The sequence below is a fragment of the Hevea brasiliensis genome, chromosome 17 (assembly GCF_030052815.1).
Source record: "Hevea brasiliensis isolate MT/VB/25A 57/8 chromosome 17, ASM3005281v1, whole genome shotgun sequence".
NCBI classification, from domain to species: domain Eukaryota; kingdom Viridiplantae; phylum Streptophyta; class Magnoliopsida; order Malpighiales; family Euphorbiaceae; genus Hevea; species Hevea brasiliensis.
The window spans coordinates 52,056,864-52,083,793 of NC_079509.1; the positions used below are offsets into that span (position 1 = coordinate 52,056,864).

Below are 26,930 nucleotides of genomic sequence, written 5' to 3' on the forward strand. Positions count from 1 at the left end.
CAGATAGCCGAATCCCTATAAATCTCTTGTGTTATTTGTTCTTTCCCTTTTCTTTGTGCCATTTTCTCAAAAATATCACCCAGCTTTCAAATTTTTAATTAACACCCAATTTACCCCTCTACCCTCTTGGGTTGTTACAAGGGACAATAGTTACACTCAAACTCTTAATTCTTTACTTTCATCTATTAAATAATATGATCAAATTTAAAACCCATGCTACTATCATGTTTAAGTTGAAATATTTCCAACTAAAAAATTATGAAGAAGGTAGATCAAGTCAATGTTGATAAGGTTTGAATTTATTTCAACTTGTGAAGGATAAGATCTCAGTTGCTTTGTTTTCTCTCTTTCTTAATTCAATGTGTGGCTATGTTCAACGTGTAACTATGTGCTGAAAACTAAAAATCTCTCAGGGTGGTTAGGCATTTGAATTTCACTAATTATAATATTATTTTTAATATTATAAATCAAATTTAATGATATAAATCAATAAAAAAAAGAGTATATTTTTTTATTGTATAATTCTTCTTATAAAAGTTCAAAATTATTTTTATTTTATAGTTGTATCATCGCTCTTGGAAAAGTAAAATTAAAATATTTCTTTTAAATTATCATGCATTGATTCTCCCACCCTCACTGTCTAGTACTTATTTCGGCTCACTGTCTAGTATTTATTTCTTAATACAATATTAAAAAAAAAGGTTGAGTTTTATTATCTTTTCATTATATTTTCTAAATTGTATAATCCATTATATTATGGATAGTTATTTGAATAGCGATAAAATATTCAAAATTCAAATTAAAAAATCAATACAAAAGTTAAAAATAAATCCTCCCTTTGCTTTTTAAGATAGGATAAATTTTGACAACTGTCCCTAAACTTATTTAGTTGTAACATTACAGTCCCTCAACTTAAAAATGTAACATAAAACCCCATCAATTTTCACAGTAAAATCCCTTTAACCTCCAATTACCAGTTTTTCAGTTAGACGCTGACTTGGACAGTTCCAGCATGGAGCTTAGTCAGTATTTTTTTTTTCAAGCCATGTGTAAATTGAATTATTTTTTTCACTATAGACAGAATAATTTTTCATGTGTAAAGAGAATAATTTTACACTTTGCATAAGAGAGGAGAGAGAAATATTGACTATGTGCTATGCGGGAGCTATTCACATTAATTTCTAACTAAAAAATTAGTAATTGAAAGTCACAGGGATTTTACTGTACAAAATTTAAAAGTTTAAGGGATTTTATATTACATTTTAAAGTTAAAGGACTATAGTGTTACAACTATATAAGTTCAAAGACAGTTGTTCAAATTTATCCTTTTAAGATATGAATGGAAAGTCTCTCCTCTGCTCTAATTTCCTTTTTTTTTTTTTCCTTTAGATCTCTTATCTTGGACCGCTACTAATGAATTTCTCACTGGTGATTACCTCCAGATCGATTTTTTATTGTTTATTTTTTAAATAAATTCCCATATTTGTATCTGTTTGGAGTATATTTGAACTTCTTTTCTCAGATTTGTATCTATTAGAAATAGATGTAAAGTCTTTTTCTCAATATTGGGGTCCTATTCGCGGTATTATTGAGGTTTTGTTTTTTTTCTCTTAGTAGGGTTTTTGTTTATTTTTTGCAATATTTGAATGAGCTTTTTGGCAATTCAAAATACAGCACGAATGTTAATTTCTTTTGATTAGAGACTTTATATCTTTATGTATAGATAATGATCTTCTATCAATGAAACCTGACAGCACGATCTATTCCTCCATTGATGTTTGGTGGTTTAAATTCTTTTGCGGGCCATAGAGGTAATGAGTTCCCGAAAACACAGTATTACAAAAGGTTTTTTGGTCGTCTTACTTTCTAGAAGATTATTCTACTATACTCAGATCATCTCTTAATAAAAGATTTTAATCGTCTATGTTTGTATTTTTTTCTCTTATGAGAAAATTATGTTGTACTCATCTTATAATTCTTATTAATAAATTACTAAATTTTATAATAAAAAAAATATGAATGGAGCATTACTATAACAAAAAATAAACATAATAAATTGTTTCAATTCAAAAATAGCTTATATATTCATCATTTGTCTTCTCTTTCTTCCTTTTCTCATTCAAATTTCCTTCTTGGATTGCTATCAGTGAGTTTCTACCAATGGCTGCCCCTAAATTGGTTTTTTTTAAGTCATTTTCATTTTTTTTAATAAACTCTCAGAAATGCGTCCATTTGGAGCATATCTATGTTTATTTCCTCAAATCTGTGTCTGTTAGGAATGGATTTGAGGTTCTTTCCTCAATATCGATGTCTTACTCTCCTATTATTGGGAGTCCTGTATCCTCTTAGTGGTATTTTGTATTGTTTTTATTTGTTACAATATTTGATAGGCTTTTTGACAGTTTAAAATACAATGTGAATCATTGACTCTTTTTAGTTAGAGATTTTGAATATTCAAGCATACATAATGGTCTTCTATCGATGGACCCTGATAGTATTGCCTATTCCTTCATTAAAGTTTGGTGGTTTAAATTCTTTTGCAGGCTACAAAGGTAGCAAGTTCCCAAAATGACAGTATTACAAAAGGTATCTTATCATTCAAAATAAAAAAGACCAGCTACTACTTAGAATGTTATTCTCCTCTATCTAAATTATGATAAATCTCATCATACATAATGTACCTTAAATTTATGATAAATCAGATCAGACAAAATGTCAAATGATGGAGCATGGCAGTTGCCAAATTTTAGTGGTTTGCTTTAATTCATTGCACAATATTAAAAGACATCGTTGATGCGCGCACTTTTTCATTCCATGTCATATTTACGTTGTCGTCTAAGTGGACTTGTACCTTGTGAGGTTATTAATGACACTTGACTTATGACGTGCTTTGCCTTCAACCCTTCTTGTGGTCCTTTTTCTTATCACATTTTCAACGATTTGCTGTCTTCAAGCCTTCTAGGGGCTCCATTTTATGTGAACGCGGTTTGCATATGGAGGGACCAAAATTTAAATCATAATATAGTTGTTATAATTAATAAAATTTATTAATTATATTTTTATTATATGAATTTTGATAAATATTCAATTAATTTCAAATTTTTAAACATAAAAAAATATTTAAGGGATAAAAATTTAATCATATTTATATAATTAGATCACCGCTCAACGCTCAAACACATTAATGCACATACTTTAAATTAAGAAGAATTTATAGTATAATCGTTCTAATGTATATTACTTCTAAAGTATTTTAGATAACTATTCACAATTAGCATCTCAATTTCTTATTTTATTCACTTTTAAAATATTTTTTTTCATGCAATAGTATTTAGATTTTATAAATTTATTATTATCATTATTTAGAAATTAATGTGTTAAAATTATAAAATATTTAACTAAAAAAAATTAATGGGGCCGGGGCCTCATTGTCACTTGTATATCTGATTTTTATTTAAAAATCATGAATTTTTATTTATATAATTATTATATATATTTTAATTATAATTATTAATTGTGATAGGTCTTATGTCCTAAACTTTGGGTCCGCCCTAGCGGTTTCTGCAAAATTCTCCTTTTGGTAACGTCGTGTAATCATGAAGTGCCAATGGTATTTCATTACAAATTTAATTTCGGGAAGTTATTTTTTATTTTATTATGTGAAGAAAATAAATATATTTATTAAATATAATTTAAAGTAAATTTTTGTACCAAATGGAAACTAATAGCTTATTTATTTGTGAAAATTAATTATTTGTTTTATTTTTTATTTTCTGACAAAATTTTAGGTTTTATTTTTGGAGGAATATAAAGAAAAATATAAAAAATATAGTCATTTGTCAATAATAAAAAATGAATTTTCAATCGAAAAATTAAAAAAATCTGCATATCTTTCATAATTAAAAAAATTATAAAATATATTTAAAAATTTATTTATATATGTTATTTATTTATTTTACAATAATATAATTATTTTTATTATCGTAAATAAATATTTTCTTAAATCATCTTTCTATTTTAATCATGGATTATTTATACTAAAATTTTGGTTATAGCAAACTCATTCTATTTTAAAATAATTTATTAAATTTTAGTTAAATTTTTAGGAAATTAATTTTTTTTAATTTTTTATTTAAAAAATTAACACATATGGATATGAATATGAACATAAAATTCTTTATATTAATTTTCTTAATTTTTTGAAAGAAAACTATTTTAACTTTTCACAAATTAAGAAGTCCTTAATTTTTTTTTTTATCCATTTTGCCTTTTTTATGCAAAATTAAAAAAAAAAAAAAAAGAAGACAAGGCAAACCTAATTCTGTCATTATCAATTGGCCATGTTTTAATACCTACTACTAGAAACTACCACTTGTCTTGTCTGCTTGTTTGTTTGATCACATCACTATGAGCAGCACCTAAATTTATTTCCTTCTACCAATCTACCAACTATATTATAATTATTACAACCATAATTACTACCTAAATTTAGAAAATAACAAACGTTTTATTATTATTATTATTATTATTATTATTATTATTTTATTCTTTCATTGTTTCTCTAAGACTCTATTCGGTAATATTAACAGTTATAATAATGGTTAGCTATTTTAGTAATCGTCAACTGTTAAGCTGTTTATATAATTGTTAAAATAAAAATATTCAGTAAAAATAACTATTAAATATAAAAATATTAATATAATATTCTTGTTAACCTTAATCAAAACGCCTCTTAACGTCTGAATGTTAGAAAAGATAATTTTTCATAAATTATTTCCTAAACCTCTAAACACTAGTATAAATATTATCCCACTAAACAGCTGTAACTTCAGGCTGTCACTCACATATTAATGTTGTGATTTAATTCTCTTTGTAGGAGAAACTTATCATCCAAACATGTTTAACCATCTTAAATGGTTTCCAACAATATAATTACAATCCGAGATGATCATGATCTAGTTAATTGCAAGGTTAATGTTGATTACTTGTTGTTATCAAAGAAATATGGATTTAGTAGAACATCAAATCTTAATCAACAACAATTTTAAATATGAATTTAATTCTAATTATTTATTATGTATTTCCTAATTTTTATATAAAATGATGTGATTTTATAGATATGTAGTAATCATAGTCAATGACATGTAATAATTCTTTATTTGAAAAAAAAAAATCATGTTCTGTGTTTCAAGATCTTAAATGCAATAGAGATATATATTTTCCTTCAAATTTAGCAAAACCCCAATTCAGAATAATGCAAGTTTATTATCGATATTTTAAATAATGAAATTTTATAGAATAATTGTCTACTAAAATTAAATAATATTAATTGATGTTTGAGAAAAAAAATAGATGAGTAGATGAAATATTAAAATGAAAAATTTTAATATAAAAGCTAATATGTTAAAAATTTATAAAATATCAATAATTATATAACATAAATTTACTATTTATAAATAGTAAATAATATATTTATTACATATTATTATTTTGATATTTATCAAATAATATTAATAATCAACAATTTATTAATTCTAACTTAATTTAATTGCGATTAAATATTAATTAAGCTCTTAATTTTTTTTCGAAGATGTTAAGCTCTTAATCATCCTTGTTCTTCTCAAAGCAAAAAGGAAAAGACGTCAAACCTGGGCTACGCTTTTTGTTGGGAAATTTTTAATTGTATTATTTTATATATTTAATTAATTAAAATTAAATATTTTTATTTTATAATAAAATTTAGAAAAACTATTATTTATTCACTCTACTTTAATAAAATTAACTATTTAATTTTTATATTTTTAAAAATATATTAACTAATTCTTATTTTTTAACCATTTACTCTTTAATCTCTAATAATTTTAAGCGTTAATTTAAATTACAATGTTATTTTAATTTAAAAAATATAATTATATAATTCTTTTATTCTTTAAAATTTTATTTGCTTTAAATATATTAACTAATAGGAAATTCGATAAACACTGAATGAATCGGCTAAATAAGAAAAAGAGACCAAATAAACTTATGTACACTCAGTTAAACGATAAATAAGCCTAAATTAAAATTTGAATTAAATAAATTATTATACTTTCTAATCATACTGTAATAAATCTTAATATAATAAAATATTATTTTTTAATAGTAAAATATATTTTTTTCCTTTTTTAAGTATTAAAAATTATTTATCATTTTCAATTAAAATAAAATTAAAAAAAAAGAAATTATAGAATATGATGAATAAAAATTATTTTAATATTAAATTATTATTTTTAATATTTTATTATTAAACAAATCAATGAAATTAATATTTTAATTTTTTTAATTAAAAAAATAATTTATTAAAACTTAATTGGAAACATCTCGTCTCATATTTATTATTATTTTAATAATATATCATATCACATTTATTATAATTTTAATAATATATCAAAAAATATCATGAGCTGGCCAATCGTTTCCTATTTTGTTTTGATTCGTACCGAGGACAGTTATCTGTCATTTATATCGCCGGCCATCACCTCCCGTTGTCTCCCTTGCTGAGGCCTATAAAAACCGCTACCTCTTTCGTATTCCATTGTATACAAAAGAGAAAATCTCTCCCCACGTACTTTCTCTATCTAGAGTAAACCGCCGCCGCCTCCTCCTCCTCCTCCTCTTGCTTCTTCATCTCTTCAATATGGTACGTATATATCTATCATTTTCCACCATATATATATATATATATATATATATATATATATATACTGATATATTTTTTGTTCAATTCTAGAGATCGAATCGGTTTTCCTTCTAATAGTTTCGTTTCGTGTTATTATTTCCCTCTCTGCGTGACTGGGAATCTTGCTTTTGCCGTCTTCTTTTTGGAAGAAACTTAGGCTGCTGGTAGAAGCTTGCGTGACTTGGCGGCAGGAAATTATACTATAGTTTCGATTAACACGTTAATGACAACTAAATGAAAAAACAGTTAAACAGTATTCAATTAATAATTGTTAGTTGTTATTATTAATTGATAATTGATAATAGTTAATTTATATTAAATATTTAATAAAATTATATTTAATTATCATGATTGATATATGAAATTATTAATAAGGATATATGTTATATAATTTATTTTGTTATTAATATAAATATAAAATTATAAATTTATTATATTATGTTATTTATTTTATTATTAAATTAAATATACAATTATTAAATTAAAAATATTATATCATTTATATATATTATATCATGATGTTAAAGTATTATATATTTTCGAGAATTTAACCCAAAATCATTTAGACTGAAAAAAGAGAATTCATATAGCCGACCTCAAATTTTTAGGATAAAAATTTAGTTGAGTTGAGTATTATATCATTTATTATATTATTAAAATAAATATGTAATTATTAATCTATTATATTATATCATTTATTTTATTATTAAAATAAGAAAATAATTAAATTTTTTTAAAAATAATTAAATAATTTTAAAAATATAGATAAAATAATAAAATAATTATTATTGTTGATAAAGAAAAAATTTATAATTAATTTTAAGTTTTTAGATATAAATAAATATTTTATATTTTACGTTATTAATAAAAAATATTTTAACTAAGTTGAAATGTGTTAATTAAAATATTAAAATTATAAATAAAAAATATGAAAGTATTAATAATATTTATTTTTAAGTTAAATAAAAAAGGATAATATGATCAAAATAAAAAATAAAATCAAATCAGCTATCAGCTGATGAGAAACAGCTCTAAAAATAGAGCTGATACAAACTGCAGCTGATGGGTACCATATCAGTTACCCCTCAGCTATTAGCTTTATTTTTTAAAACTTACTAAACACTCTAGTTCACCTGTTTGTATGTCTATCAGCTATCAGCTGCACCCAACAGGCAAACCAAATACCCCCTTAAAGAAAAACCATTTTTAATACATAAGAAAGTATTTATTATTAAGATTCTTTTGTTTCACAAAAATAACTTGAATATAATGGTATGTGTTTATTTTATGTATATATAAGTGTTTTCATATTTTAATAAAATTATCAAAATTTAAAAAATAAAATAATTTAAAAAAAAAAAAAATATTTTTCTTAAAATGATTTAGTTTTATTTTGATGAGGAAAATATTTTTTATTAATTATTTTTCTTGAGTGTCCTAAATATTAGAAAACATGAAAAATATTATTAAGGGAAATATTTTTTCATAAAAAAATGGAGTCTAAATATCATTTAATTTTTAATGTATAACAAAAATTAAAATTTAATTTTTTATTTTTAATAAAAATAACTTATTTTTTTACTTTTTTTGAAATTTAGATATATTTATATTAATAAAATATTTTCTTTTAAAATTTACTTTACTCAAATATGAATAGAAGCTCTTAATATTAATTTGGAGATTAAACTATTATGTATATTAAAATTTAAATTATTATCTATATTAAAATTACATGAATTAAGAAAATAATAAATTAAACTTATATAGTTTTGAATTCATTAGTGAAGAATTTTAACAGGATGATCATTTTCCTTAAAGAAAATTGAAATAATTATTTTATTAATAAAAAAATCGCAATTCTAATTTATTTTTTATAAAAATAAAGATATTAAACTGTATTTTTTATTTATATAAATAATATAAATATATATCATTAATTTAACATTCCAACTATATAATGTAAAATATTTTTATAAAAAATTTTTCTTACAAAATAATTTCTGTAAAAATATTTTTCATATAAACGCTATTTTCTATAAAATAAATAAAGTATAAAAAACTAATTAATTTTAAGTGATTTTATTACATTAAAAAAACACTACCTAAAATTTCAGTAACTTTTTGTTGTCAAATTTTTTTTAGGGTGTAATATATAAGCTCACTCTTAAAGTTTTTAAACATTTTATGATATACTTTAACTCCTATAAACGTTATAAAATAAAATTAACATATCCTTTAAATTTTAATGAATAAATTGACATATCAAAGTAATTAAAATTCACATTTTTTAATTTTTAAAATTTAAAAATAAATTAATTTTATTTTATGAGTTAAGATATATTATAAAATTTTTAAAAGTGCAGTATCACGATTTTTTTTTAATAAATTCAAATGTGAACGGGGCGGTTACTTTATTATTTTCTTAGGATAAAAGGTTGACTTTGGTCGATATCTATTATTGTGTTTCGCAGGTTACGGAAGGCAATGTTGTCCTTACGAAGCCGATGACACTAGAGGGAGACTCCGATGTTTATCAAGCTCCTAATCTCGTTCGACGGATTTTAAGTCTATTTAAAAATGTACGGCCAGGATCAGATCTCACAAACTTTCAGGCAAGTATAAAAAATTTAGCTTAATTTCACCCAATCATTCACTAAGTTTCGATTTATTAAATTTTAGTGAAATTCCAATATAATCACATAAGTTATTAAGTTTTTACAGAAGTTAAATTTTAAGTATTTTTGGGATGGAAATAAGTTTTTTTTTTTTTTTCATTTCTGTTTATACTTCAAAAATTTTTAAAGCAAACTGAGTTTTAAGGATTTTTTTATAATATAAAATATTAAAACTACTTATTTTTCGTCATAAATAAAATAAATTTTTTTATGGCATTTGACGCTCTTAAAAAAATCCTTACTTAACTATACTATATTATGATATTCTTTGAATAAGGCCCTTCAAAATATATAGACAATAAGAGTGATTATCCATTTTTTAAATAAATTTTATATAACGTGTTAGAAAATTTGGACAAATTTTTGATAACAGAAAACACATTCTGAATAAACTTTTATTAATTTTAATAAGAGAACAATAAAAGCATGATTATTTCTGACGTAGAAGATCCATCAATGTTGTAAATACAGAGCATACTTTGAATCATACTAATGCCTTAAGTACAATACTCCCACACTTTATTATTTTCTCTACTTACTTGGATGGAAATTCTAGCTTTCATCTCACTTCACTTCCCATGTCCAAGACCTTGAAGGAACTCGGCTATTTATAGGCACAAAAAAGTCCCATGTCATAAATGAGAATCCAATTAACTCTAACCAAACTTTAGATGCACGATCATGAGAAGATTTTAACCCTGTGCTTCAAATCTTCAACTAAATTAGTGTTCACTTCAAGATAACATTGCTACTAAAAAATAAAATTCTAATTGTGCCCTTGGTTGCTCAGATGAGCCTAACATTATACTGATTTTTGCATTATCCAAGTTCAGTTGCCACCACTTTTCAACATTCCAAAGTCACACCTCCAATGTTATGGTGAATCTGTGTATGCTGTGGGTGAAGATTTGCTGCATAAGTGCAACAGTGCAGAGAACTCACAAGAAAGATTTATATCTGTAGTGGCATGGAGCATTTCTCTTACTCGTCCTACTATCTTTGGTTGTGCACCTTACAACCCTATTCTTGGAGAGACTCATCATGTCTCTAAGGTAAGCCTCAATGTTCTGCTAGAGCAGGTACTTGCTCTTTAGTTAATTAACACATAAGTAAATAAATAAGGATTTTTCTTATCAGGACCCCAGACACAAGATGTATAATAGGACATATTCATTAAATATATGAGTATTACATAATTGTTTCTTGAGTTCATAGTAAATTTGGTCTAGGCAAGAATTTCTCAATAAATAAAGTGAAAAGCCCATAAATGAAATATTTTGATTAGCAAAAAAAAGCTGACAAATTTAATTGTATGATAGTCTTTGGTGATTTGCATCATGATTTAATCAATTGCAACATAAAATTGTAAAATTACGATACAAATCTTAAGTTGCAATGTAGATTAGGGGTTGGAGTAGTATAAGAGAAGAAAAGGGTGGATGAAATATTTCACATTTGTGAGCTCTGGTTGACGTAAGTAGTCTTACCTCTGCTTTCTATAAGACTATTTCTTTGGCTTGAACTCGTGAGTGCAACATATAAATTTTCTTATAATTAAGAGAGGAATCTACATTGCTGGGTTGGATAGAGAATTTATGAACAGGAGAGCAATCTCCCTGTGTAAAGATTATTTAGTATTCTGATGCACCAAAAAAAAAAAAAAAACCAAATAAATTTAGCAGCGCACTAGTGATATGGAATTCTCTCTTTGCAGATAAAAAAAGAGAGGAATCCACATCTATTTTAATGATACAAGACTTAATTATCCTAACTATAGACACATATTACTATACTTTGAATTAAGTTAATCAAATACAAAAATGTGACAAGTTAGTAAGAGAAGGAAGGAAAAGGGGAAGAGGGGAGACCTAGCTAAAATGACATGGAGGGAAGTAGTATCAAATTATTTACAAACTTTGAATATTAATGCAGATTTGGTGTTGAATGGAGTTGAATGACAAAATAGGATTTATATACCAAACTCAACTAATTTAGAATTAAAGCTTAGTTGTTATTGTTATTGTTATGTTGAAATTTTGAATTAGATTCTCCATTTATAGGAGTTCTTAAAATGGTTAAAGATCCAATTCACATGGAAGAAACTAATTTTGTTTATTTTTAATTTTCAAGGTGCATCTAATGTTAGATTATTTAAAACTTTGTTGCTTCATGCTTGCAGGTTTCACATCACCCGCCAGTTTCTGCACTGCATGCAACGGATGAGAAAGAAAACATTGAGATGATTTGGTGCCACAATCCAGTTCCTAAATTCTATGGTATTTCAGCTTCTTACTATAACAATTAGCAACAAATTTTAAATATACAATTAGCAATAAATTTTAAAATCGCTTGTTATTAGCAACTAATTGAGAAATCAATTGCTAAAATCTATTTTTAATAGTAATTAATCTTAAAATCAGTTGCTAATAGCAACAAATTTAAGGAATTGGTTACTAAATTAAAGAATTATTTTAATTAGCACTAAAGTTAGGAATCAATTTGCAATCCTTTGTTGAAATCGGTTGTTATTTGTAATCGATTCCTTGTTGGTTGCTAATAGCAACTGATTTTTATAACCAATTGCAAATCGCTTGCTAAATTTTTCCCTCAAAAAGTTCACACTAATTTTTTATTTATTTTTCTATTTGCAACCGAATTCCATATTGGCTGTTAATAGCAACCGATTAAAATCAATTGTTATTAGCAACTAATTTTGCAACCGATTCCTCCTCCCCCCCCACCCCAAAAAAAAAAAAAATTTCTTCCCAATTTTTTATTTTCCTTTTTTGATTTGCAATCAATTTGTGAATTAGTTGTTAAAAATAGCCTATTTTTGAAACTAATTAAAATTAGTTGCTATTAGTAACTAATTTTGCAACTGATTTTTTTCCCTCCAAAAAAATTTTGCCAATTTTTTGTTTTTTTCTCTTTTGATTTGCAAGCGATTTGTGAATCAGTTACTAACAACAACTAATCTTTAAAACTGATTTTTTCCCCTCAAAAATTCCCTTTTCTTTATTTTAATTTGTAGCTGATTTATGAATTGTTTACTAACAACAATCGATTTTTACAACTGATTGAAATTAAAATAATCAATTGCAAAATTTTTCCCACCAAAAATTACCGCCCAATTTTTTAAAAAAATTAGCAACCGACAAATTAGTTGCTAAAATCAATTGCTAATTTCTCATACATAAATCACTACCCATTTTCTTTCCTAACTACTCTTTTTTTTTCTTTCTTTTTTTTTCTCATTTTTTCATCATCTTTTTTATTCTTATGTATTTTATTCATCACATTTTCCTTTCTAACATATTTTCTTCATTATTTTTTTCTCATCTATTTTCTTCTTCATATATTTTCTTCATCATCTTTTTATTTCTCATTTTTTTATTTAATTTATTTTTTGGCATAAAATAAAAATTTTTGTACAAATATATTTTTTGTTACCAAATTATTTGTAATATTAACGTTTAGTAATTTTTTTGTTATGATATATATATGTGTGTGTGTGTAATTTTCTTAGTAATTTATCTAACGAATATCTTTTTATATTTAATTTTTGTTAATATTTTTTTATAATATTTATTATTAGTAATCTTTTTATAATATTTTTATATTAATTTTTCAGTACTAACTTTTCAATAATAATTTATTATTTTAGTAATTTTTTGAAAAATTTATTTATTTGAATTTTTTATTTATGATCTGAAATTTTTTTTTTAAATTAGCAACCAACTTTTTGATTACTAAATTAATTCCAAATAGCAACCGATTTACAAAATGGTTGCAAAATTATAAAATTAAAGATACCAAAATTTTTGCAACTAATTATGTTTCGGTTGCTATTAACAACCGATTTCGATTGCTAAATCAGTTGTTACTAGTAATCGATAGTTTTTTTTACTAAAAGTTTTATTTTTTCTAAATTCAATTAATTTAGCAACCGATTTGATTGTCTATTGCTATTTGTAACCAGTCTCATTGCAATCAATGGAATTGGTTGCTAAATTGATTAACAACTAATTTTAATGGATTAGCAACCGATTCGGTTGGTTGCTTATCATTTTTTTTTCTTTTTTTTTTTGAATATACATTCTCAATATGCTTATTTTAACATCTTACATAGTTTGGGATAGGGTTAATGTCCCATTATAAAGCCTTTGGCACTCCTTTCTCCTTTCCGATCGATGGTGGGCCTCCATTTGGGATAGGGATATTGTACTCTTTTTAAAGTTTTAGGCAGTCCTCCCCCTTAACTAGCTTTTGAGAGTGAATTAGATCTGATCTATTTTCTTATTAGTTTCTTTCTTGTTAGGTTATTATATATTTTAGTGATTTCTAGTTTTTTCATAGGTTGATTGTTCAGTTAATTTGCTGTGAAAGTGTATTTTGATTTTCTCTTCTTGTAAATTTATTATGACGTATATCTTATCTTATAATTCAATGATAGGCAAAAGAAGAAAAAGAAAAGGAAAAAGTACAATTTAGTATCCTTTACTTTTGTGCTTTTTCAATTCAAGAATTGCAAAAAGTTTCATGACAAATCAAGTATTTAACTATCATGTTGTTAGCAATTTGAGAAAAAAAGTGGCTAACTCCATTAAGTATGCTTAGATGATGCTGATGTGTCATGCTGACATAGTACCATGTCTAACGTGGCATGATGATGTCAGCATCACATCATCAGGGCACACTGACATCTGGATACCATGTTAGTGCAATTAATGACGTTAGCCACTGAATCTTCAAAGGGTTAACAGTGTGATAGTTAAATACTCGATTTGTCACAAAATTTTTTCCAATCGTTGAATTGAAAAGTGCGAAAGCATATGGCACTAAATTGTACTTTTCCCTAAAGAAAATCTTGTTCTATCTTCTACTATGCTCTCATCCCTTTAAAATTTTTCTAATGTGCTAAAACAAAACTGTAGAGCTGACTTTTGCCAAAAAAAAAATCCAAATATTATAGGGATTAAAGTGGAAGCTGAAGTGCATGGAAGAAAGCAGCTCAAGCTACTAAATCATGGAGAAACTTATGCGATGAATTCACCAAGTTTGTTGATTAAATTTCTACCACCTGGTCTTGATTGGTTTGGCAATGTTAAGATTCACTGCCAGGAGACTAGCCTTGAAGCTGAGCTATGTTACTCAACCAATTCTTTCCTAGGACACAGAGGAGCCCATTCCATTAAAGGAAGGATCTACCAATCATCTTCTATGAAGACTCTTTATGAGGTTAAGGGACATTGGAACAGGTATATATTCATCTATTTTACATGAAAAAGTATGTTCTTTTTTTTGCCCTGATTCATCGTTTAATTATTTCATCAAAATGGTTTTGCTGATAATTGATGATGTGAGCTTTCCTTGCTAATTTTGTAATGCAGCATTGTGACAGTGAAGGACACCAATAATGGGAAAGAGAGAGTTATTTACAATGCAAAAGAAGTAATCTCAGGGTTGAAAACTCCAACAGTTAAGGATCCTCAGGTACCTCAACATTGCTTTAACACTTTTTCTTTTTTTAGTTTATTTGGCTCCAATTGGAATTTGAGACCTTGGAGCCGAGGAGTTTACTCGTTTTCTAATTGAGTATTCAAGCTAAATTAGGCAGTAAAAAAAACCAAGCCAAATGGATTTACAAGACAAAAAATGAACAACCCATAGCAAGTCATGTGTCAGAAAACCATGAAAATTTGGGCTATAAAGCATGAAATTAGTGCAAACTAAGCTGCAAAAAATGTCAGTTTACGGCAGGTTGTAATGTTTCTTAGCAAGGTCACCGATTATTTTGGTGCAAGAAAATAATGAATGACTTTTGTTCAGACATATACCTGATTTTGAGCTGATTTTGTTTAAATAGGGAGTTTTGCCAAGCGAATCAGCTGCAGTGTGGAGTGCAGTTAGTGAAGGGATACAGAGCAAAAACTGGGAGAAAGCAAGGGAAGTAAAGAAAGCTGTTGAGGAAAAACAGAGAGAACTTGTGAAAGACAGGAATTCAAGAGGACAAACTTGGGTTCCTAAACATTTCAATTTATCTTACACCAAGGAAGGTGGTTGGGACTGCTCACCTATTCACACATGGGTGCCACCAGCTCCCATTGTTGTCCCCCTTTGAGTTGCTTTAATCACAATAAATCATCTTTTTGTTAATTATATGCATCATCTATAGATAAATGGAATTCACATTAGAAGGTGTACCCATGCATCAAAATCAACATAGATAGAAAGATATCATTTAAGCTTTCAACTCTTGCACACCAAACATTACATTGAAAAGGCCATCTAGCTATTAATTCTTGATTGATGCTAATCTTTATCAATGAGTTTCAACTTAGTAATACTAAAATTGTATGGTCTCCAATTTGAGTATTGATTGGAATCAAATGAACCAAAGAGAAACACTAATCTTTCTACAACTATGAATTTACTTCTACCTACCTACTAGAGATCATATATACTTTCAGCTGCTTCAATTCAGAGGTCTCCAAATGCATTTCTTGTTGTAATGCTTCAGAGTGTGGGAGCAGGAAGTAGATTTGGCTCGGTTAAATGCAAAAATATTACACTCCCTCAACCTGTAAAGAGCTAGGAGGTTAATGTTTCATAACCATTCCCTTACCCTCTAAAAGGTAATGTTTTGACTAGTATTAAAATACTAAACTCTACCTTGAAATTGTTGTCGATCAGGGCCTTAGATGTTGAATGCAGTTGATAGCAAGGTCAAAATACTAAAGGTTACATTAAAAGTTGTTATCGAATAAGGTAATAGCTGTTGAATATAGTTGATAGTTGGTAGTAGTTGATTATAACTAATATATCTAAATGTTTGGTAAAATTATTTTTAACTATTCCAATTTATATGTAAAATTACTAATAAAGTTATATATCATATTATTTACTTTTTATTGAAATAGATATATAATTATTAATTTACTATACAATATATAAGAATTAAAAATATAATTTTTTATGTACATATACATATCTTTTATCATATAAGAATGAACATTATAATTAGCTTAATTATTATTTATAATAATTTTAAATTTATTTATTATTTCTTATAATTTTAAATAATTTTAATTATTATTTACAAAATATGGATTACCCAATCAAAATCCACAAAATATCTCAAATATTACATCCCAACTCCAGAATCTAATGAAAACTACTCACTATCCATAATATTTACAAGAAATTCTGAGTTAATATGGAAATAAATCTTAAATCTAAGCTAAGAACTAAGAAACCCAATACAAGAAAGGTAGGAAATAGGGAAGAAGAGAAGAAAACTCCAAATCTGGGTTAGAAATGGAGAGGTGACTTTTTTGCTCTGTTTTCTGACTCTTCCCCTGCTGCTGCTCCTTTTTTTGTCTCCTCCCCTTCTAAAATGAGATAAGGGCATATTTATATTTTTTTTTTCTGACAAGTAGCCCTAAAATGGTACGTTTGAGGTGTAGTTTTCATGAGGGAATCTTCTGCCAGCTCATTATGAAGACTTTATAAAACTGCATAAGTGGACTGCATAAGTTATGCAGGCCCTTATGCAGTTTTCGGCAGGTTTGAGCCCTTTGTGTGAAGTTGCATAAGCAAGGAGTAATTCTGCATAAGTCATGCAGTGACTTATGCAGATTTCGGCAGGAATGAAAAATTGCTTCTTCTCCCTGTGCAGAACTGCACAACTTATGCGGCAAGTTATGCACAATTCGTCCATTGCATTCTTCAACTTTCAAGCTTTGTTTTTGACATCTTTGGCTATAGGAATCACTCCTCACTAGCATAATTTCATTTTAGTCCCTCAAAAATACTATTTTACCTACAAAATAAAGCAAAAATTATAATTTAATCCAAAAATTAATAATTATGAAAAACTATCTAAATAACTAATAAAATTAGCTAAAAGTGACTAATAAATAAATAAAATGGCTATGAAATTAAACCTAAATGACTATGCAAAATGCATGTATCAAATACCCCCAAACTCAAATCTTTGCTTGTCATCAAGCAAACTTTAAAATATAATGCAAATTTTTTTTAGGGGTGCCTTGTTCAAAGAGCTATGCAAATCACCTATTAAAGTAACTTAACATACCTTTAGCCATACCAACAATCCATATACCCATCCTTCAAGATGCAAAGAATCTAATGCTTATCCAAGCTTTCACCACTTAGCCATCAAGTCAATTATCATCCAAAATTCCCAAACCAACCAATCAAAAGAGAGAGTCATGCTCAAAAGGAATTCTAGAACAATCAATAGCCAAAGTGTCTCTATATAGAATGATGGAATTTAATGAGTGAATGAATGAATTTTCAATCCTATAGGCAAATTCCCTACTCCTATCTCTGCTAATGTAGCAAGTATTATCAAGAGATCAAAGGTCTTTTTAGGGATGTAATGGGGCTATGAGGTTCAAAATGAGGCTAAGAAGAAAAAGGGTAAAAAGGATTCAAAGTATGAGAATATTTTAAATCTTGAAAACATAAGGTACACCTCTTATTACCCTTTTTTTTTCTTTTTCTTTTTCTTTTTTTTTTTAATAGAAAGAGGAGAGAAATACACAATGAGAATTTTTTACAAAATACATAAGATGGAGGGACACTTTGATACTTCAAACTTGTATCTTGTATTTTCTCTTGATGATTGTCCCTAAAAATGCCACCCCCAAACTCATTTCTTTTAATTACTTTGGGTGGATTTCTTTCAATTTGAACGACAATAGTGAAAAGCACATATATACGAGCATTTTTACATCATGATAAGCATTTCTTCTCCCTTTTATTATTTTTTTTCTTTCTCCTTTTTTTGGTTTTTTTCTTTTTTTTTTTATAGAGTACCTAATATTATAAATAATTATTCTCATGAAAAGGGTTGGAGTGTTTGGTTCATTGGCCAGGTAGCAATAAGAATTTCAAGAAAAATTAGGAATATAAAGGCTCAAAGGGGTTTACAAGAGTTAGTTGTAATAAAGGGAAGGTTAAAAGTTTAAAATAAGAGGTTTGCAATCAAAGAATGCCTAATCATCTCCCTTTTCAGGTACAAGCTAGTATTTCGCCTTGAAAGGTTTAGAAAATTTATTCTAGGATTGGTGAGACATCACTTGACTACCTTATATCCAATAACTCCCTCTAAACACTCCAATCTCTAAAAGACTAGTTGGGTGGCTTTTTGGCTAAGAAGATATAGGCAAGGGATAAACACTTCAAAACTTTGCACCTCTTAGGAAACTTTCAATCCACAAACCCAACTTAAGGTAAGTCAAATCACTCTCATAGGCAACTTCTCATTACTCAAGGGATTTGGCAAAAGATTTTATTTCATGATGCATGATTCCTAAAAATGAGCAATGCATTAACTAAATAGAAGAAATCTATTTGTATGTGTCACACCTTACCCCTTTGTAAGGCATAACATGATCCCGTAGAATACTTAATGAACTACCGCACTTCATCTACCGATAACTCATTAAGTACCCTACAAGGGATTTTAAAATAACTTTCTTATTTTTGATAAGTGGTGAGCGTTTTCTAATAGGTATTTAAAACATTTAATTATGTTTGAAAGCTAGTTGGAAATTTGGGCCCATTTTATTTTTTCGCAAATTTTATAAAAATTTTGACAGAGTTCTGTCTGTATTTTGAGAAAACAGTTCTTCAAATACCTGTAAAAACACTTCTAAAAAAAATTTCTCTCAACCACTACTTCAATTTCACAATTAAACTCAATCAATTTCAACAACTCCACAATTATTTCAATCAATTTCTCAAGTTCAAAATTCAATAATCCTCAAGGTACAGTCAATCAATTTCATACATTCATATTTCTTTAAAGATAAACAATTTATATATACATCATACAAAAATTTACATTAAGAAAATCCAAACTAAAATTTATTATGAATTTTATACAGATTTTGCACAAGCTGCTTAAGACCCATTTTCACATGTCCATACATTTCTGTGCATTACATACATCAAAATAAATATTTACAATCAGGGTATATATTATACCCGATAGCTTCAAAGCAGGAAGATCCTCAATCCTCAGCAGCTCAGTCTGCTGCTCCTCTAGTCTCTATATCTGTGACAGCAATAAAAGCTATCGCTGAGTACTAGGACTCAGTGGTGCACAACATACTAAAATAATCTTCATGCAAAATATAAATCACATTTATTCAAAAATTTGACTAAACATGAGCATTAAACACAAAACATGAATTATGAGATTTTAATGCAAACCAAGTTCATTTCAAAGTATCAAAACACATTTCATAAAACCCACAGTTAGATCATGCCATTCGAAACAAATAGAATCTCAATAGCCAGAGGCTAAAGAGAAATCACATCACAAGGCTAGCTAGCTCAAATATATGGATATCCATTCACATCCTCTTCTACTGGCACACCTCAAAACTACTCCAGAGAAGGAATCAAAATTCGAAACTAATTACCCCCACTAGTCGTGCTAGTGAGGTGTTCAAATATATGGTCATGACACTGTGGTTTCAAAACTTATCTTAATAATTTGCTAAACATTGTCATTTCAAATATACACAATAATTTTCAATAATTTAAGTCAAAGCATCATAACTAAAGTCACAAATAAATTTTCAACAATTCAAAGCAAATGTAAAATACATATTTCATTCACTTTATCAATAAATTTTAAAGCATAGTAATGTTGTGCACAAACCTCAAGCGAGTCGCCTCTTGGCCTTGACTCGGTTCCTCGGGTTCTCTCCCGGTACTTTTTTCAACTGAAACACACAATTTTACAGTGTTTCAGTACCATAACTTAGCATAAATCCAAAAATAAATTTAACTTCACTTTTATCTAACTCTAACGTGCTAAACTTGACGTTCTTGAAATTTTGTGTTTCGGGTTACTATTCACTATACTATTCAAGTCAAATTATTGACTTTCTAAGGCTTAATAGGTATGGGAATTCCAACTTTACCCACATACCACATTTTGGTCACCAAACTTGTTGGTTTTGGTTGTTTTCTCAAAACTTAGGTCTTTTAGGCAAAATTGCCAATTTTCAGTTTTGGAATCCTAAGTTGCATTGTTCCATTGGTCACTTTACTGTTGGAATTTGGCAAAACTTTCTTCTTGAATCACCCAAATTGGAGTTTTTTAGCTCAAGTTATGGCCATTTGAACCATGGCTGCCGGATTGGACACAACCAGTGCAGGTAATTTTTAGTCTTTGTGATTTAAGTCACCAACTTGGGGTGGCCAAATAACTTGGTTAATGGCATAATTTGAGTTTGTGTTCTTCACAAAAGTTTTAGGTCTATATCTCATCTAACCACTGGTAAAATTTCAGGTCATTTAAACCTTCCTAGCTCAAGTTACTGTTTATGTGTACTATTCATACTACAGATTTTCAAGTTTGGTCAGTTTGTTCACTAGGTTTTGGTCACTTTTTGGGCATGCTTCCTAAATGAAAATTGTGTCATTTAGTGCCTATTTTCAGTCCCAGTTGGTCCCATGCCAATTGGACTTGTAAAATTCTATTTTTGGTCCCTCAAAGTTGACTTTTGGTGATGGTGCATACCCAATCCGAATTTGGCTTTGATTCAAACACTTCTAACACACTTAATTAGGTCACAAATGACCATTTCTTTCCTTAAACTATGTCAAAGACATCATTTAGCACTTCTTCACATTTTTGGTCCCTAAACCCTAATGTCCAAACCCTAATTCACACTAATTTTTGCATTTACTTGATTCCATGCCTTTAACCATAGTCATTCAACTAACTAAGGTTTATATACCCATTCAAACTATTCAAATCATGCAAACCCCCTTATGCTGGCCGAAATTTAGTAATGGTCCCTCACAATTTTTTCTTTTCATTATAAGCATATTTACAAGCTAAATAAGTTAGAAATGTAAAAATCAAACTCAATTTATCAAATTTGATTACTAACCTTTTTATACAGAATTTCCTTTTCTTCAAAAATCCTTCCTTTCTTTTTCTTTTTGTTATCAAGCTCTTTATCTAGGTCTAACTACAAGATTTAATGTTGGAGAGTAAGGTTTTTATGGTGGAATTGAATGTTTATGAAGCTTGACTTAAGAGCTCTAATGGAGTTTGAGAGAGAGAGCTAAGGGAGAGAGAAAACGTCTTGGAAGGGAAGAAGAAGACAATGAATTTTTTTTTCCTTTCTTTTATTTATTTTGTCTTATGAAAGACCCCAAAAATCCATTTAATTTAATTTATTAATTATAGGATTTATGGCATCATGCATGATGTCATGCATGATGTCATCTTCCTACACCTTTTTCTTTTTTTTTTCTATTAGTTCTTTAATTTAATTCTCGATTCCAAAATTTTCTTTTCTTTGATTTTATTTGACAGTTAGATCAGGAGTCAGCTCTCGGGGTCAATTGACCAAATTGCCCCTCGCCGATTCATCCCAGTTTGCAATTAATTCCATATTTCTTCCGGCTCCCTGACCTAATTATTTGACTGGCTTAACAGCTCTTTTTCATGATTTTCTCTTTTCCACTGTGTTCATAAGAGTCCTAAGGACCGCAGCGTCACATTTTACGGTTCGAAATTTGAGTTTAAAATGACTTCGTAGTCCTTCCCGAGAAGGTCACCCATCGCTGTGACTCTCGGCTCGTTTAACTTCTTATGTTCTGTTTTTCTTATTTATACTTAACTAATTGGCAATTACTAATTATTTGTGTTTATAGGTTATCTAGTTATCTTAAGTGTGGTTCTAATCCCCTTAATTGTCTCAAATGTAATGGCCCGACCCACTAGTGATATTGTCCGCTCTGGGCAGAAGCCCTCACGGTTTTAAAACGCGTCAATAGGGGTTAGGAACCTCCATCTTATAAACCCAGCATCTCTCCCGTGTTTTGTCGATGTGGGATTTGCCTAGGGTGTTACAATTCTTCCCCTCTAAATAAAATTTCGTCCTCGAAATTTACACAGTGTAATTAATCGAGGGACCGCTATCTCCTTGTCTTTTCACCTTTTTGTGTTATAATACTTTACTTTTTTTTTTTGTCTGTCTTATTAATCCTTATTCTACAATCTTATCCTTATCTCGATTTACTATTGAAAATACGTAGCTCTACACAATAGTCCAATGTCGGTACTGTAATCTGTAGCTTACAGCACAAACATCAAGAGCATTGCATAGTTACTACGTTATATTCTAATAAACTAACCCTTTTTTTTTTCAACCAGTTCTGTACTCATCTTCTTTCATCTCATATACAGTCTCCTTCTCATTTCCATCTATTATCTTTAACACGATCCTTTTCGGTTGATAATCTACAATCACCTGGTGACCTAAAGGGTTGGTGACAAGTATGTCATCTTTTGACCCATCTATCGGTATCCTCTTTCAACAGGAGGTACAATGCATGTATAGGGGTGAACATAGTTAGGGTCTATCAATACATACTTAAAGGTATTATAATTAGGAAATGTACCTCTGATAACATCTACCGGATTTGGCTCCTCTCGAGCCATAGCGTACACGCGGGATGCTACTTTAGCCTCGGGGTGTTCTATAGTCTTAGAAGCTCTCTGTGATGTACCAGCTACCTCTGGTCTCATCGGTCTTCTACCCTTTTGTACTGTCGGGGCAAACTTCTGAGTCTGTGGTGGAGCTGTGGGAGCACTCCTCCATGGGCAATCTCTAAAAAAAAAATGCTCTATGGACCCACATCTGAAACATCCACCCGTTAGCAATCTACACTTTCCTCTGTGGTTCTTCCTAAAATTTGTACAAACTTGCATCGGGGTTGATCTTCGTGCTATAGGACCCACAGAATTGTCAATTGATACACTCATCTGACCTCCTCTCCTCGGGGCAAATAGGAACCTCTGCCTCTGTTCTTTGCTCTAAATCTACCCCTGAGACCCCCTGGGTCTCTTGCTCTCTGAAGCAGCTACGCTGGACCCAGCATCTCTCCCGTGTTTTGTCGATGTGGGATTTGCCTAGGGTGTTACAGTTCGGACCGACACCGATCACCGGAACAGTGACATATACCAGGCTATGCAAATAGGGGTGTTACAATTCTCCCCCCCTTAAAATAAATTTCGTCTCAAAATTTTACCTGGTATCAATCTCTGAACAGCTGTGGGTGCTGTCTCCTCATGTCCTCCTCTCGTTCCCAAGTAGCCTCCTGGCCCGAATGATGGTTCCATAGTACTTTTACCAATGGTATCTGCTTGTTCCATAGCTGCTTTACCTCATAAACCAAAATCTCTATGGGTTCTTCTTCATATGTGAGGTCTGGATTTACTTCAATTTCCTCTACTAGTAGTACATGAGATGGGTCTGATCGATACCTCATCAACATAGACACATGGAAACATTATGTATCTACTCCAACTCTGGATGTAGTGCCAAACGATATGCCAAAGGACCCACTCTTTCCAGAACCTCATATGGCCCAATAAAATGAGGACTTAGTTTCCCCTTTTTGCCGAATCTTATAATTCTCTTCCATGGAGAAACTTTGAGGAAAACTTTCTCACCCACTGCATACTCAATATCTCTTCTCTTCAAATCAATGTAGGACTTCTGACGGTCTGATACAGTCTTAAGTTGATATCGGATCACCCTGATTTTCTCTTCAGTTTGTTGAACAATTTTGGGTTCAATCATCATTCTTTCACCCACGTCATCCCAACACAATGGAGTTCTACATTTTCTGCCATATAAAGCTTCATATGGAGGCATCCCAATGCTTGATTGGTAGCTGTTGTTGTAAGCAAACTCAATCAAAGGCAAGTGTGTATCCCAACTGCCCTCAAACTCAATCACACAAGCCCGTAGCATATCCTCCAAGATTTGAATTACCCTCTCAGACTGGCTATCTATCTGTGGGTGGAATGCAGTACTGAAGTTCAATCTAGTTCCTAGGGCTCTCTGAAGACTATCCCAGAATCTAGAAGTGAACCTAGGATATCTGTCTGATACGATGGATATTGGTACTCCATGCAGTCTCACAATCTCATCAATGTACAACTTGGCCAATCTTTCTAAACTGTAGTCCATCCGGACTGGCAGAAAATGAGCAGACTTGGTCAGTCTATCAACAATGGCCCATACTGCATCATGACTCTTCTGTGTCCTCGGAAGTCCCATCACAAAATCCATTGTTATTCTCTCCCATTTCCACTCTGGTACTGGTAGTGGATGTAACAACCCAGTGGGTACTTGATGCTCTGCCTTCACTTGCTGACAAGTTAGGCATTTGGAAACAAACTCTGCCACATCTCTCTTCATACCCATCCACTAGTAATGCTCCTTTAGTCCTCTATACATTTTTGTGCCACCAGGGTGCATGGCAAAAGGAGACTCATGTGCTTCCTTCAAAATGATTTGCCTCAAATCGAGATCATTAGAAACACACATTCTGCCCTGGTGTAGTAGTAGACCATCATCTCTGATTGAGAATTCTGGTTTTTTGCCCTGCCTGACTTCTTCCAATAGCTTCTGATACTTCTGATCATTCTGAGCAGCCATTTTAATCTGATCAATCAACACTGGCTGTACATGCCATGCAACTGCTGTCTGCCCATCATCAATTATCTCTAAGCTGGCATGCAATGATCTTAACTCATGTACCAAAGACAAAGGAGTAACCCGTAGACTTGGCATAGTCTTGCGACTTAAGGCATCAGCCACCACATTAGCTTTCCCTGGCTGATAGTCTATCAGATAATCATAGTCTTTTATTAACTCTAACCATCTCCTCTGTCTCAAATTCAGCTCTTTCTGGGTGCCCAAATACTTTAAACTCTTATGATCTGTGTAGATGTAACACTTTTCCCCATACAAATAATGTCTCCAGATCTTAAGAGCAAACACAATAGCTGCAAGCTCCAAGTCATGTGTTGGATAATTCCTCTTATGCGGTTTTAGCTGGTGTAATGCATAGGCAATGACATTCCGATCTTGCATCAACACACAACCTAGCCCATTGTGAGAAGCATCGCTGTAAACTGTATATTCTTTACCCGGTGTAGGTAAAGTCAGGACTGGAGCTTCAGTCAAACATCTTTTCAATTCATCAAAACTCTGTTGGCATTTATCCGTCCATTGAAATTTTACATCTTTTCGGAGTAGCTTAGTCAATGGAGATGCCAACATGGAAAATCCCTTTACAAATCTATGGTAGTATCCAGCTAAACCCAGAAAACTACGAATCTCTGTGATATTTCTGGGTGGCCTCCAATTAAGGATAGCTTCAATCTTACTTGGATCTACCTTAATGCCCTCTTCTGAAACTACATGCCCCAAGAAAGATATTTCTTTCAGCCAAAATTCACACTTCGACAATTTGGCATATAGTTGTTTCTCCCTTAAAGTTTGCAGTACAATCCGCAGATGTCTATCATGCTCTTCTGCATTCCTCGAATAGACCAATATATCATCAATGAATACCACAACAAACTAATCGAGGTATGGTCTGAAGATAGTGTTCATCAAATCCATAAAAGCAACCGGAGCATTAGTTAACCCGAATGGTATGACCAAGAACTCATAATGGCCATAACGGGTTCTGAAGGCAGTTTTAGGAATACTTTGCTCTTGTACTTTCAACTGATAATAACCTGATCTCAGGTCGATTTGGGAGAACACAACTGCACCTCTCAACTGATCAAACAAGTCATCAATGCGGGGCAATGGATATCTATTCTTTATTGTCACCTTATTCAACTGCCGGTAGTCAATACATAAGCGGAGAGTGCCATCCTTCTTCTTTACAAACAGCACTGGCGCTCCCCAAGGTGACACACTAGGGCGGATAAAGCCCTTGTCAAGCAGCTCTTGCAACTGTACTTTCAACTCTTTTAGTTCTGCAGGTGTCATTCTATATGGTGTTATGGAGATTGGGTCCACATCAGGCATAACATCAATCTCAAACTGCATCTCTCTTTCTGGAGGTAATCCTGGCAATTCATTAGAAAACACATCCGGAAAGTCACATACAGTAGGGATGTCCCTTAGTGATGGGCTCCCCACTTGGGTGTCTATCACATGTGCCAAGTATGCTTCACACCCCTTTCTGATCATCCTTCTGGCTAGTGCAGCCGAAATGATGTTTGATGGCAGTAAATGCCTCTCTCCATGTATTACCACATCACCGTATAAAGGGAGACCAAAAGTGACTGTCTTCAGTCTACAGTCAATCATGGCGTGATGCCTGGCTAATCAATCCATGCCCAAGATAATATCATACTCTCTGAAGGGCATTTCAATCAAGTTTGACAGGAAAACATGTCCTTGGATCACCAAAGGACAGTCCCTATAATTCTGTTGACCCAGACCTCTTGTCCTAATGGACTAGTTACTAGCACTTCAAAACCCATTTGCACACATGGAACAGCAAGTGAACTGACTATGCCAGCACTAACATATGAATGGATTGAACCCGGATCAAACAATACAAATACTTCTTGATCAGAGATTGAAAATATACCAGCTACTACATCGAAAGTCTCAGCCTATTCTTGTTGTCTCATTGAATAAACCCTGACTGAAGCA

At 30.0% G+C, this 26,930-nt stretch overlaps 1 protein-coding gene across 1 annotated transcript; it reads left to right on the forward strand.

The window, feature by feature from the left end:
- The first annotated feature begins 6,474 nt into the window (after nt 1-6,474).
- On the forward strand, nt 6,475-15,514 carry LOC110672160 (oxysterol-binding protein-related protein 4C-like). The gene is made up of 7 exons (XM_058140038.1): nt 6,475-6,679; nt 9,190-9,330; nt 10,227-10,472; nt 11,573-11,669; nt 14,366-14,651; nt 14,784-14,886; nt 15,260-15,514. The coding sequence occupies exons 1-7, from the start codon at nt 6,677-6,679 to the stop codon at nt 15,512-15,514; spliced, it is 1,131 nt and encodes a 376-aa protein (XP_057996021.1). The 5' UTR covers nt 6,475-6,676.
- The last annotated feature ends 11,416 nt before the right edge of the window (nt 15,515-26,930 follow it).